Consider the following 14,623-nt stretch of genomic DNA (forward strand, 5'->3'; position numbering starts at 1 on the left):
TCTGTAGGCCTAAACTAAGAATAATACATGCCTTGATATGCCACTACGTTACAAACTGTGAAACATCTTTATAAATAACATCTCATGTCAGAACAAGGCTGTTTGGAAATTCAGAATCATCAGATGAAAACTGCCTGAAACTCAAGGCCTGTCTACACCACCCCTCCTCTGTATCTGAACAGAGAACACATACCGTTTTACTGAGAAACCAGCTGAAAATCACATGTTCTCCCAGTAAGGGTGCAGCAAGGATTTTACATATCTGGTTGTTGGTAAAGGACAATTCCACAGTAACAGGGTGATGCTGAGACTCCGATTTTTCACGTTGACATGCATGTCAAACAAAAACCAATGATATCAAAGTTACACAAACCATACAACTATGCAAAAGGACTACTTTGAACAATTGACTTGAACATTTTACAAAAACACATTTACTTGAAGAACAGTGCTTACTAAGTTTGCTAACAGTGACGGTTTGTTTTGCAATTCCATTACCAAACGTTGAAGAACAGTCATATTATCAGCTGCATTTTGACAAGGGCAGAGGCTAGAGTGGTATTATATTAGAAAATCCTCACCGTGACAACCTCCAAAACTGATACAAATTATGATGACCGTCAACGAAAAACAAATCCACAACAAGTGGAATACATATAGTGTAATACCTGATAAGCCCATGTGCTTCTACAGGTAGTTCTACTGGAAAAGGAATAGGCTATTCTACATGTCTGTTCATAACCATCAGACTTGGGGTCTCTCACTACACCAATATCAGTTGGGGTCTAGACAATAGATCCTTCTGGAACAGTATCTGACAACATTACCTTGGCCTGTCTGTCGGAAAAGCCAGCACATGTAAGGTTGAAGGCCTGTGTTTAGCCGAGTGATCAAACTCTTGTGGGGATGGTCTGCTCTCATTATTACTTAACCCCCTCCCATTTGACCACAGAACGAAATGAAAATCTAGTCTTCTGAATCAGAATCCCTCTAACTCACTCAACCCTCACATGGATGTGATACAATTTCAGCATATTATTATGTTCATGTTCGGGAGTGCAACATTTTAAAACCATTTTACTGAATAACCTGCCTGGCTGCCTGCTCCTCCAACATGTGCCCAGTGCACTGCAACAAAAAAAAGGTGGGGGTGGGGGGAGAGAGTGGCAACAGTATTTCCCTGCTTGAGAATTCCATCCCTAATTGACTACCAAGATCAAAATAATCAACCAATTAACAGGAGACAGCGGTAATCCGTTTAATTAGCCAATAACAGTCAGTTGCTGTGAGGAAACAATCTTCAGTTTCCAATTATTTTAATTTGGTCAGCTCTGGAACATTGTTTATCATAAAATTCCAAAAACCCTGCATTGTTGAATATGATGTCAACTGCATACGAGAAACTAAAAGACCATTTCTGAATACACTGATTACTGTACAATTTCTATATGGAGGTTTTCAAGCTTTTAAATGGCTTGCCAATTGACATGTTCCTTTGGTGCACGACACTGCTTACTGGTATATTTTAATGACCACTAGTTGAACTGAAATAGACAAACTATGGAATGGCAGGCAGGCACCCTCAACACTAAACAGACTGCACCTTACAACAGGTGTGAAAAGAGGAAGTAACCTGTTTAAGGGACTAAGGAATTTCATAACAGAATTGTAAATGTGCAGCACTACTTTGCTTACTTGCATAAGGTTTTTGCTGTGCTCTAACTAAACTACTATGAAGGTGTCTGATGTAGTAAGCTTGAGTAAACAAATACCTGGCAACAGGTGATTAGTTAGTGCTTCAGAACAGGGACTAGCAGACTGAGTTATGCAGTATGGGTGTTGTCAATGTTGAGAAATATTTACGCAATTTTACTCTCACTCTCACACACACTTATGCTTTTACTGGGTCTACCTCCCCTGCCTGCACTGGAGGGAGAGGCATGCACATTCATAAACAGAATCACACTCTTCCTTAACCTCACTGACATTGACTGTCTCAGGTTTCTTCAAGTGTGTGTTCCTAAAAAGCAGTAGGCTTCAAGGCACGTGGTGTACACTGACTGCGCAAGCATTCTTCTCATCGGTCTCCGGTCCACACACTATCTGTTGATGACAGGGACAGAGTAGACTAGGGTACAGAAATGACAGAGTTGTAAAAGTGTAGATTTTGCTTGGTGAGCAGAGAGTTGAATGAACCTGGTCTGGATTATTTGAAAATGTGCATTTGGGCACCTTCACACAGGCCCAGTTCAAAGGTGTGAGAGAACAGTGAAATATACACTGTGTCGTTCTGCCCGTTTCAACATTCCATTTCCTGTTTGAATAAGTCCCCACATGATGGAACGTGGTCTGATCAACCGCTTTCAATGGTAACCAATGCATTTGAATAGTGAAAATGCCAACATCACACACCTATTGAACCATCTCTTTAATTGAACCTAGGTGGAGAGATTGTAATAATCTTAAATTTAAGGAACTGTACCGGCATATGGCAGAAAGCGTATGACATCGTGTGGTAGAGCGGTTTGCTTCAAAGTTGTGAACAGAGTGCACCATGGTGGCAGTGGGGTTACGGTATGGGCAGGCATGAACTACGGACATCGAACACAATTGTATTTTATTGATTTGAATGCACAGAGAAACCGTGATGAGGTCCTGAGCCCCATTGTCGTGCCATTCAACCCCGGCCATTATGTTTCGGCATGAGCAACAGATGCATATCTGTATTCCCAGTCCAGTAAAATCCATAGATTAGGGCCCACTTAATTTATTTCAATTGACGGGTTTCCTTACACGAACTGTAACTCAGTAAAATCTTAGAAATTGTTGCATGTTGAATTTATATTTTTGTTCAGTGTACTTGAAGTAGGTTATTTTGCTTAGGGTAAATAAAATAAATGGTTTTGGCCAATTTGTACCCCCATTTTACGGCATTGGAATGTTTTCATAATGGAAGCAGAGACCGTGTAAATAAGAATGTGTTCTTAACTGACTTGCATAGTTAAATAAAGGTTAAAAAATAAATGGGATCCACATGTTCATCCGACTGTGGGGAAAAAGATGATTAAGGGCTTCTTTGCCAACATACAGAACTATCCATTTCACTGAAAGGTTAGAGTTTAAAATATTGTAATAAACTTCATGCTTGAAGACAGCATGTATCTTCCTTTCACCTACCGACATGCAGGCTACTACACTTCTTTATCCAATGTGTCAGTAAAGATTTCTGAGCTAGAGTCCTCATGTACTGTGCAGCTGTTGTCTGTCTGACTGACCCAGCCATTGACAAACACCTGAAAATAACTACACTGAACAAAAATACAAAAACGCAGTGTTGGACCCATGTTTCATGAGCTAAAATGAAGGATACTAGAAATGTTCCATACACACAAAAATGTACACAAATGTATTTTACATCCCTTAGTGTGCATTTCTTCTTTGCCAAGATAATCCATCCACCTGACAGGTGTGGCTTGTCAAGAAGCTGATTAAACAGCATGATCATTACACAGGTGAAACTTGTGCTGGGGACAAAAGGGCACTCTAAAATATGCAGTTTTGTAACAACGCCACAGATGTCTCAAGTTGAGGGAGCGTGTAATTGGCATTCTGACTGCAGGAATGTCCATCAGAGTGGTTGCCAGAGAATTGAATGTTAATTTCTCAACCATAAGCTGCATCCGTAGTTTTACAGAATTTGTCAGTATGTTCAACCGGCCTCACAACCACACACTGCGTGTATGGCGTCGTGTGGGTGAGTGGTTTGGTAATGTCAATGTGAACAGAGTGCCCTATGGTGATCGATGGGGTTACGGTATGGGCAGGCATAAGTGACGGACAACGAACACAATTGCATTTTATTGATGGCAATTTGAATGCACCGAGATACCATGACAAAATCCTGAGGCCCATTGTTGTGACATTCATCCACCCACCATTTTCTCATGTTTCAGCATGATAATGCACGACCCCATGTCAAAGATCTATACACACCTCCTGGAAGTGGAAAATGGCATGCATACTCAGACATGTCACCCATTGAGCAAGCTTGGGATGCTCTGGATTGACATGTATGACAGCGTGTTCCAGTTCCCACCAATATCCTGAAACTTCACACAGCCATTGAAGAGTTGTTGAACAACAATCAACAGCCTGATCAACTCGAATGAAATGTGTCATGCTGCAAATGGTCACACCAGAAACTGACTGGTTTTCTGATCTATGCCCACATTATTTTAAAAGCCATCTGTATTCCCAGTCAATTGAAATCCATAGATTAGGGCCAAATGAATCTGTTAAATGATTTCCTGTAAAATATTTTGTTGTTGTATGTCACATTTTTGTCAGTGTAGTCCTGCCGGTTTCAATGATCCCTTCCCTGTTTGAGTAAGTCCTCACCACAGTAACATGATCTGATCCACCACTTTCAATGGTAACCAATGCGTTTGAATAGTGACAATGACCACATCACATAACAATTGAACCATCTCTTGATGAACCTAGGTGGATAGATTGTAACATCTTACATTAAAAAACAAATCTATGAAGCAATTTAGACTTGTTCAAAGTTGTGCAGGCTATGACGCCGCATAGGCTACACTGTTACTGATGTGGGATATTGGAGAGGCAGGCTAAGGGCAAATAAAACGTACCTTTTCTTTATTCTCATTTTCAGGAGGCGGTGACGTGGGAGATTTAACGTTCCCAACAGCAACAGCTTGGGCTATGATACCGCTGCCCGGAGCAGAGTTGCTTTTCTCGATTGTTTCCACCTTTATAAGCCGGTGCTTTGGTGACACATACTTTATGTCCGGCGACCCCCCAGAGCCCAGACCAGTTCCAAACGAAATATTTCCTCCTCCCGTGTACGGATCTTCGAAGTCCAGTTCCTTTTGTAGTTTGTAAGCAGCAAGAATGTCCGGCTGTGCGGGGCTTGGATAGAGAGAGGTGGCCCCGGAGCTTGGTTGTTGGTAGCCAAGCGTACCGGTCACAGCGGCGTGACAATATCTGTAGTCTGGTTTCGGGGGCGCCGGAGGTGGTGCTTTTGTAGTTTTGAATCCTAGGTGTTCCCTGAACCATCTGGCCATGCTGCCAGTGCATTGCTCACAAGTCTACTTAAATATTTCGTTGCTCCTTTCCTGACAATAGCCTCCTGTTTTCCTGTGCGTTGTTTTTCTATAGGTCACCTCGACTGGCTTCTGAAATGTTTATCCAGCTCCTACTCCTCTTGGTCAGCGCAGTGTCCACTGACGAACGCAGCCACATGCACTTTCTGAGCTACCGCAACTCTGACACTTTCGCTCTCACAGCAGAGCGCTCTTTGGCTGTGGCGAGTCCTCTCCGCTACGCAACATGGGAGAGCGCTTTTGCAAGCGTGGGATACGTTTCCCTGTCCTCATACCGGAGAACAATCACTGCCACCTACCGGACTGTTAATTTAGCCTACTAAATGCATGGTTTTACTTGTAAAAAAAGTCCCTGAGCCACTAACCATTGGGATTACAAATGTTTAAAACGCGTGAAAAGCTGATATTTAGTGGTAGATATTGGATGGGTCTTTTGCCCATTTAAAAGATAAAAATATAATTTAAAAATCAATTTCATACAGGCAGACCTGATTACTGTAGGAGCATATCATTGTTCCAAGGTGCAAACAGCGGAGCATACTAAGAACTGCATACCTGTGCATTCCTACTTCCTGGTCACCTGTGTGCCTAGTGACCCATCATACAGTGCCAACTAGTGTACAAATGAAGTACAATGACAAACTGTAGACTACACAACCACAAGGCCAAAAAGGCTCCTTCAATGATTTATAATGTGGATGAGAATCATGTGAAGTACAGGTAGGCTGCCTTCATTCAGTAACATGGGAGTTCCTTGTCCCTCTTAAGTGTCCATGTGTATTCAAGTCCAAGGATTGTTCAATTACAGTAGTTGGACTTAAGGGTAAAATGCCCTGCACATGCAAACTACACCACTTCATCTCCAGATGGTCATTGAAGCATTGCAAATGAACAGTGAGGAGAGAGGTTAGTGCAGGCATGCATCTCTCCACAAATCCCTCCCTTACAGAAAAGTTTAGAGAAGAGTATTGGGCTATGCTCCCACAGAGGGGAAAATCTGTAATGAATATAATCTATAAGAACCTGTATTCAATGAAAACTTTAACTCCTACACTATCACACTTTGTAAATTACATTCTGTGTGTACTTGTCTGGAACTGCATTGCCAAAGGATCACTGCCGCTAACTCACGTTCCAACCAAGATGGATGAATTGTGGAGCAGACCGAAGTATAGGGGCGATTCAGCATTACTTGGAGGACAATGGAATGAATGGAACTGCATCACCACAAACAGGCAGAGAGAGAAGAAAACTAAGTCTCTCCAAGGTCTGCTCCCCCATCAGAGTGACATTGAGATCATGTGGTAAACTAATTGACTTTGCAATCCGAGCACAGACAAGTCTTATTTCCTTTAGATGGAGACGCATCACAGCAACAGCCCACATTAGCAGTTTTTTTTTACCAATACCATGACAACATATCACGTATTAATCTTGCTTTTTAAAATCAAGACAAACCATTGAAAACTAAAGACTTACTAAACATTTGTTTTTTAAAGCATGGGGTAAATAATGTGTCAACAGTGACAGTTGGCCAGTTTGTTAATGTAGGCGTAAGCCCTGGTAGATGCCAGCTCTGGGAGACAGCTGACCCGGAGTAGCTTGACATTTTCATACTTCTGCTTAATTGACTAGAGAAAAAAAATGGGGTTTCAGTTAAACATTGCTGTGTGGCCCTACAGTATATTGCTGGGCTAGAAGTCATCTAAAGGCTGGGCTCACCAACTGTTTCATGTTGCTATCATTCAAGTGCTCCAGCATCTTGGCAATGCATTGCATTACAGGTAGCAGAGAGACCTATGTGTAGCCCATGTAGTGCTGCAGGGCTGGGGTCTATGGAGCAAACATTAATGAATTCAGTGACAACTTAAACACTGTTCTGTTGACACAGCACTCCATAACTGTACCTTTATCAGGAATCATAACCCAAAGAAATCAAATGACTACGGGTTAAAAGTGTCTCGTTTCATACACTTCACATAAGTCTAAATATTCGTTGCGCATAACCGACCCATTCATAACCAGCAGAATCATGAAGGTAAGGGATGGTGAACTGAGGCATAGTCCAGAAGGGTTAGCAACAGCAGGTATTTAGCCAGCCCATAACCAACAGGCAGAAGATGGAAGATAAATTGTACTGGCATGCAATATCATTTGTTGCCATGTGGCTCTGAAACAATGGTAACTTTTAAATAGCTGGTTAGCAAGTACAATTAAGCAATACAAAAAAACAAGGCGGTCAGTTACAGCATGAAGCAAATTGGGTGAGTTCACTTCAGTAGAGCTAACCAATGTGTATTACATTTTCAAATTCACCTTCAACCTTGGCGGCTCTCCTTAAAAAGTGAACTGGTGGTGGTCGTCCCAATTCATAGTTCAAGGCTTTCAGAATGTTCATTTCCATCAAGTGTATCTCAGCACAGGAATATGTGAAGTCTGTTGTATGGGCAAAGTCCTCCATTGGAGGAGCAATTTCCTCGTACTTGTAAGCGATGAGCCTCGCAGTGACACCAACCAGTTGCAGAGATTTCTTTGGCACTGAATAGTCTCGAGCAGAAGAGAAAACACATTTTTTTAAAGTAATGAATGTATCTGACCATCAGAGGAAAAACAAGCCATACCTGGAGAAAGCGGTCGATGATGCCAACAGTGCAGTCAACTGCCTCTGGACATGTACCAGCCAGTCAACTAGAATACTCCACACGCTCCCAGTCACATCACAACCCTCCAGATAGGGTTGATAGCCATGGCAACCGGTCAGACATTAAGAGACGGGTCTGTGGCAAGACACAGGATCTTGAATAATAATGGTTAACGTAGTGAAAAAGAGTAACAGGTGTTGCCGCTTCTTGACAACCCAAATAAATAAAAATAACATGAAATTTAATTAGGCTCAGAACAAGGGAGTTGAGATGAGTCCAATTTAAAATCCTCCAGGTTCCTTAGATAAGCGTAAAAGTCCTTCACATAGTCACTGCACAGCGAGGAGGCGTCTGCATCTGCAGAGTCCACATCTGGGATGTTGAGCAGGGCATGTGAGAAGGCCTGTGGCACATTGAGCCCCTCGACCCAAGTGGTCTCTTGGCTCTGAGGCTACTCTCAGGGGCAGCTGGAATGGGCTTGGCCTAAAGAACAACATGATATAGAGAAGTGGATGGAATTCTCTCTGAAGCTGAACTACAGAAAACTAGTGCACAACATCCATGAAGAATATGACAACTCAGATTTGAGCATATTGGATTAACGTGAGACATTTACATAGAGTATTGATGCATATGAATACAGCCAAGCCCGGCTTCAACCTTCTCTCCTTAAAATCTCACCTGTCTGACAAGATCACAGTTGCCAGCCCCAGTGCTCTCCTTGTCCTTCTTTGAAATAACATGGTCACTTTCAGTAGCGCTCTGCTTACATTGAGCTGGTTTGACGTGGACACCCATCTGTTTCTCAGGGAAAATAAAACATTTATTCAAATATGCATCAAAAACTGAACCACACTGCAGTAATGAAAATGTAATTGAAAAAAATAAATATTTACATTTGTTTAATTCCTTTGGCGTTGTTGTTCAGTTTGTTTGCTGCATTTCCCAAAGGCACCCTGGACCTCAGGCTATACGAGGTGGCAGGTTTTCCTGGTAAGGAAACATTCTCCTCTGACTTCGTCTGGACCTTCAATTCAACATTTAAAAGCACAATTGAGAGTTTATTTCAGCCCAACAGTAGCCAGTCACTTGGTTTGTTATAAAGTATATTTACAAATACTGAAATGGCAGGTTATATTTTGGATGAAGATGTGGAAGACGAGGCATTCAGAATATTTTTCAATACCCAATGGGCATAAATTAAGTGAAATGTCTACTGAACATAAGTAAATATCCTAGCTCTTGAGAACCCAAGGACATAAAGGGCTAGAAATATCCCAGTGTGTGCATTCACAGTAGCCAAATAAGAATGTTTGATTACCTCAACAAGAGACTGCCACATGAAGAATGACAATATTCTTGTACCCCAGTAAAACCAATGACAAGTCACAATTAGCCTTCCATAAATATCAAAGCATCAGTCATAACTTTACCTTGGGAACTGCACATTTTCTGATAGGTAGGATTGGTAACGGGCAATTTGGACCTAAAGTTGTAAGCCATTGAGACAACAGGTTTTGCAATAATAATAAGTAATAATATGTGTCTTCAGACCAAACTACGCTGTACCCGTAGGCTAATCAGTGACCTGGACTCAGGAGTAGATAACGATATCGAAAATCCATCCATTTAGCATGATGTTTCATTTGGTATGTAACGTTAGTAAATTGTGGCTGTCCATCCATTTCGTACAATGGTACGTATTCCCAACACATGTTACAAAAAAAATAATTAAAGGAAAAAAACCTACAGGGTTAACATTAGCTATGTGGCTAACGCTAAATGTTAGCTCGGCTAGGAGTTAGGTTTAAGGGTTAAGGTTAGTTAACATGCTAATTAGATTTTTTTTTACGTTAGTTGTCTATGAGATTCAAACACGCAACCATTGGGTTGCTAGACATTACCACACACAATCTAATACAATTTTGCTTTAAGTAAGCTTGTTTTACGTAACCATGCCAAAACGTAACATATCATATTAATTTGAGTGTCCTGGATTTATGTTTACTATGGTACAGCAGGCAGCAACCATTAGTAGTAAACTGGCAGTGGCCTACTACAGCCAAATATGTGTATTTATAAATCATTCACTGTAGTTTACCTGTGTTATTCTAGAAGCCACGAGAAACAATAACCCTGCAAAAGAACTGTTACGGATACAGGTATCCTGTGTCTGTCTGTCTCTGTGTGTCTGTCTCTGTGTGTCTGTCTCTGTGTGTCTGTCTCTGTGTGTCTGTCTCTGTGTGTCTGTCTCTGTGTGTCTGTCTCTGTGTGTCTGTCTCTGTGTGTCTGTCTCTGTGTGTCTGTCTCTGTGTGTCTGTCTCTGTGTGTCTGTCTCTGTGTGTCTGTCTCTGTGTGTGTGTATGTATCCTGTGTTTGCTCTCCTTCTCCCCTCACAGGTGAAAATCATCACTCCCCAATCAGTCACCAATCAATCATCAATCAGAAGACACACCTCCTCCTGTTTTCCTACCCTATCACAGTTCCTTTCTCTTGGTTTAAAAACCCTGTCAGTTGTTTGCTCTAGAGCTCAATCTCTCTGTAAATGCCATGTCTGTAGGTCTCTGTGGTTCACGCTCTCGGTGTGTATTAACCTCTCTTTTGTTTGAGCACCTCCATAGCACTTTGTCATCACCTGTGAGTATTGTTATGGTGTTTGATTGCTGGTGGGAAAAGGGGAAACCAAGACAAGTCGCCCATGGGCATACACTACCCGTAGGTAGACTTTAAATACACTAGTTAGAACTGGGGGGGGGGCACCCACTGTATTTTTGGTTAGTTAGCTTTTGTTAAAGTAGTCTAGCTTAGTTTCTTTTTGAATACTTATTGCTTCTCTCCTTGGGTCCAGCTCAGCCCCTTTTCCTGCTCCCCCCATTACCGTGTGTTTTCAAATAAACCTTGAGTTTGATGGTAGATTTCAGTTGTCCTGGTTATTTCGTTCTCACTTTACTTTGTCACAATTATATTTTGCATGAGTTTTATGTTACGGGTCTCATTACCATCCCCCCCCTAGACTGTCAGGCCAAAAAGGGATTCGTAACAAGAAAGCTGTTTCAACTTCACTGATATTCAATGACATTTACAGCTGCCATGTAGTGAGTTCACAGCAACAGCTGTGTTCTATGACATTGATTGGAAATGGTCAGACTCATGCTGTGTTCGTGTAATCAAGTGGGAATTTACCACATACGTTCGGAAGATTCACTTGAACGGCCCTCCAACTGGTAATTACTAGTGGGATGCCGCGTTCAAGTACTAGTCGGAACTAGGAAACTCTAAAATGTTCAACCTGTTAACTGGTTGTAGTTATACACGTGCCATGTTCAGCAAGTCAGGGATTTCTGAGTTTTTCTAGTTCGGACTTGCACATGAACGTGGCATGAGCTCCCACTTCTCCCATATGCAATTATGTTAACACTTATTTACAATCATGATTTTGTTTTCTGGTTTATGCAGCTGGTTGGCCATTAGCCAATTGACATTTCTCAAAGAGTTCAAAGCACGCGATTGCATTTACGTCTTCACAACTGGTAAATTTCCACCCACTTTTTTTATGAATGCAGCATAAATCCATAATAAAAAATCAAGTATCGAGGGCTATGCTACTTCAACTGTGCTTAGACAAGCAGTCCAATACTGATCTATCTTCCGCTAATTTGTCTTTTGGCATCAGATATTTTTCAGAGCTGATCTGATTGAACAAATTTGGCCAATTAGTGAAAGAAATATCAGAATTGGGCTGCCTGTCTAAATGATAACCCATCAAAATATAGTGGGTTAGTTTATGAGAATTAGATCATTAATATGATTCACAGTTTCATAGAGTTTATTTGACTATTTCAGAGATATTTTCAGAGACCCCCTATAAATCATTAAAAACATGTTTTTGATTGTCCTATAATTTCTACCACAGCATATTTGCATTACGCATAGGTTCCCTGTAACACTTGAAACGTGTTATGAATGGGTTTGCATTTAGATGGTTTAAAAATGGATCAAAATGAAAATCAATGGTCTTGAGCTATTGATTCATTCCAGACAGAGCCATTCTGACACACAGTTTATGCTTTTGTTCTTAAGCTCGTCTGTGCAGCCCCAGTGTTCACACAGATGTGAAGGTATAGTAAGTGTTTGGAGAAGTCAGAGGGAGATTACAGTACAGAGCCTGCTTTATGTTGATAGGCTTTATATCTCCTGCTACGAGAACACACAGGCATACAGACACACAAACACACACACACTTTTACCTACAGTACCTTGGGTATTGTTGCTGGCAATTCAGTTTCAAGTCATGCAACAACATACTCTCATTTAGTAAACTGAGCTCTTTGAGAAACATCAATAATTCATAAACATTTCTATATCAGGTAAACACTGAAGCCTACAAATCTCACTCCACCCTCCACTGGTCTGACTGCATTCATACAAACAAGTAATGAGTACTGGGTCAAGTAAGGCACTGGCCACCAATACCTACAACTACTAAGCCTACCCAGAGGCCACAAGGTCTTGACCAGTCTTAGCAACAGTCTCAGTCAGCTACTTATCATTCTCACTCCAAGATCTGTAACCAGCTTTAATTATGTAATACAATAACGTAAGCTGCTTAGCAGATGCTTTTATCCAAAGTGACGTATTATGCAGTGACTACTTACATGTGTACTATGTGTTTGTGGTCCCAGCGGGATTTGAACCCATGACCTCTGCGTAGCTAGCCCCCCACTCTAAACATCCGTCATGGAGAGGAGGGCAGCATCTGGACAGTCTACATTCTCCAGCTGTGCATATTCTCCATATTCTCTATATTCTCTGTACAAAGTCTGCCTCGTCAATCAAGTCAAGCGACTGAGGCTGTGAATATAAACATGATATAAACCTGTGGTTTCAACTTCCAACCTAGCACAACACACATAGAGAGGTAAGAGTGTCATGTCTCTTTGTCCTCTGTTTCTCCAGTAAAGCATCAATATTACAGTGCAGTTCATGTCTTACTTGATCCTGTTGCACGCGGATAGGTCCCACGCGTCCGCTTTCGCTGTTTGATTGCATTGCTTTGTTTGCTATCCCATACCTGTCAATCACCGTGAAGACCAGAGAAACACAGACCATCACAAGCTAAGGGCAGAGGCAGGTGGCTCCAGCAGTTCATTCAACATCACAGTGGCTGTCACCTGCAGCCACTAGTTCCATAGAGCCACCTAGCAGGTGAGATGAAATGCAGTATTAATGTGTCCTGTTCCGTGAGGGCGGACAGGGAAAGATTTCTACTCTGATTCATGTGTTGTTCTCTAACTGGGCCTAGCTGTACATAGGTACGAGGAATGAGATAAGAGTATATTCATATATAGTTTATTATGGAGTCATCTCAGATGTGTTCTATATACAATGAAAAAGAGGTGTTGCTTGGCTTGACCTTCTTGAGAAAGTCTTTATGTTGCTGCAATGTGAAATAATGGTATCAAATTGAAATGTGTGTACATGGAGCTTGAGTGTTATTCCACTTGTTAGTCAATTTTTCTTTGTTCTCAATGTGTACTCTGTTTTCATTGGAGGGCCTGTTGTCCGGACCTCTGGCAGTCTCTATGGGGGCGCCACGGTGTTCCATTCTCAGGCCGACTCTTTTCTCTGTATACAGCAGCACTTGCTGCTGGTGATTCTCTGATCCACCTCTACGCAGACGACACCATTCGGTATACTTTTGGCCCGTCTTTGGACACTGTGTTAACAAACCTCCAGATGAGCTTCAATGCCATACAACACTCCTTCCATGGCCTCCAACTGCTCTTAAATGCGAGAAAAACTAAATGCATGCTATTCAACTGATCGGTGCCCGCACCTGTCCGCCCATCTAGCATCACTACTCTGGACGGTTCTGACTTATGAATATGTGGACAACTACAAATACCTAGGTGTCTGGTTAGACTGTAAACTCTCCTTCCAGACTCACATTAAGCATCTCCAATCCAAAATGTAATCTAGAATCAGCTTCCTACTTCGCAACAAAGCATCCTTCCCTCATGTTGCCAAACATACACTTGTATAACTGATTATCCTACCGATCCTTGAATTCGGCTATGTCATTTACAAAATAGCCTCCAACACCCTACTCAGCTAATTGCATGTAGTCTATCACAGTGCCATCCATTTTGTCACCAAAGCCCCATATACTACCCACCACTGTGACCTCTATGCTCTTGTTGGCTTGCCCTCGCTTCATATTCGTCGCCAAACCCACTGGCTCCAGGTCATCTATAAGTCTTTGCTATTTAAAGCCTCACCTTATCTGAGCTCACTGGTTACCATAGCAGCACCCACCTGTAGCACGCACTCCAGCAGGTATATTTCACTGGTCATCCCCAAAGCCAACTCCTCCTTTGGCCACCTTTCCATACAGTTCTCTGCTGCCAGAGACTGGAACAAATTGCAAAAATCACTGAAGCTGGAGACTTATATTTCCCTCAATAACTTTAAGCATCAGCTGTCAGAGCAGCTTACCAATCATTGCACCTGTACAGTACACAGCCCATCAGTAAATAACCCACCCAACTACCTCATCCCCATATTGTTTTGTTTTTTTGCTCCTTTGCACCCTAGTTGCACATTCATCTTCTGCACATCTATCACTCCAGTGTTTAATTGCTAAATTGTAATTATTTTGCCACCATGGCCTATTTATTGCCTTACCTCCTTAATCTTACTACATTTGCACACACTGTATATAGATTTTTCTTTTGTGTTATTGACTGTATGTTTCTTTATCCCATGTGTAACTCTGTGTTGTTTGTGTCCCACTGCTTTGCTTTATCTTGGCCAGGTCGCAGTTGTAAATAAGAACTTGTTCTCAACTGACCTACC

At 41.8% G+C, this 14,623-nt stretch overlaps 1 protein-coding gene and 1 pseudogene across 3 annotated transcripts in view; both read right to left on the reverse strand.

The window, feature by feature from the left end:
- LOC135548162 (SH2 domain-containing adapter protein F-like) overlaps nucleotides 1–5,336 on the reverse strand; it is a 139,811-nt gene extending 134,475 nt beyond the window's left edge. For all 3 annotated transcript variants that reach the window (XR_010456784.1, XM_064977493.1, XM_064977485.1), the window contains exon 1: nucleotides 4,653–5,336. Coding sequence is in view for 2 of the 3 variants with exons in the window: in XM_064977493.1 (XP_064833565.1) it covers nucleotides 4,653–5,087 (435 nt within the window). In the remaining variant the exon portion in view is untranslated. The remainder of the gene's footprint in view (nucleotides 1–4,652) is intronic.
- A 1,307-nt stretch (nucleotides 5,337–6,643) lies between these two features.
- On the reverse strand, nucleotides 6,644–8,566 carry LOC135541428 (G2/mitotic-specific cyclin-B1-like; annotated as a pseudogene).
- Between the last annotated feature and the right edge of the window lie 6,057 nt (nucleotides 8,567–14,623).

The sequence above is a fragment of the Oncorhynchus masou genome, chromosome 1, assembly GCF_036934945.1.
Source record: "Oncorhynchus masou masou isolate Uvic2021 chromosome 1, UVic_Omas_1.1, whole genome shotgun sequence".
NCBI classification, from domain to species: Eukaryota; Metazoa; Chordata; class Actinopteri; order Salmoniformes; family Salmonidae; genus Oncorhynchus; species Oncorhynchus masou.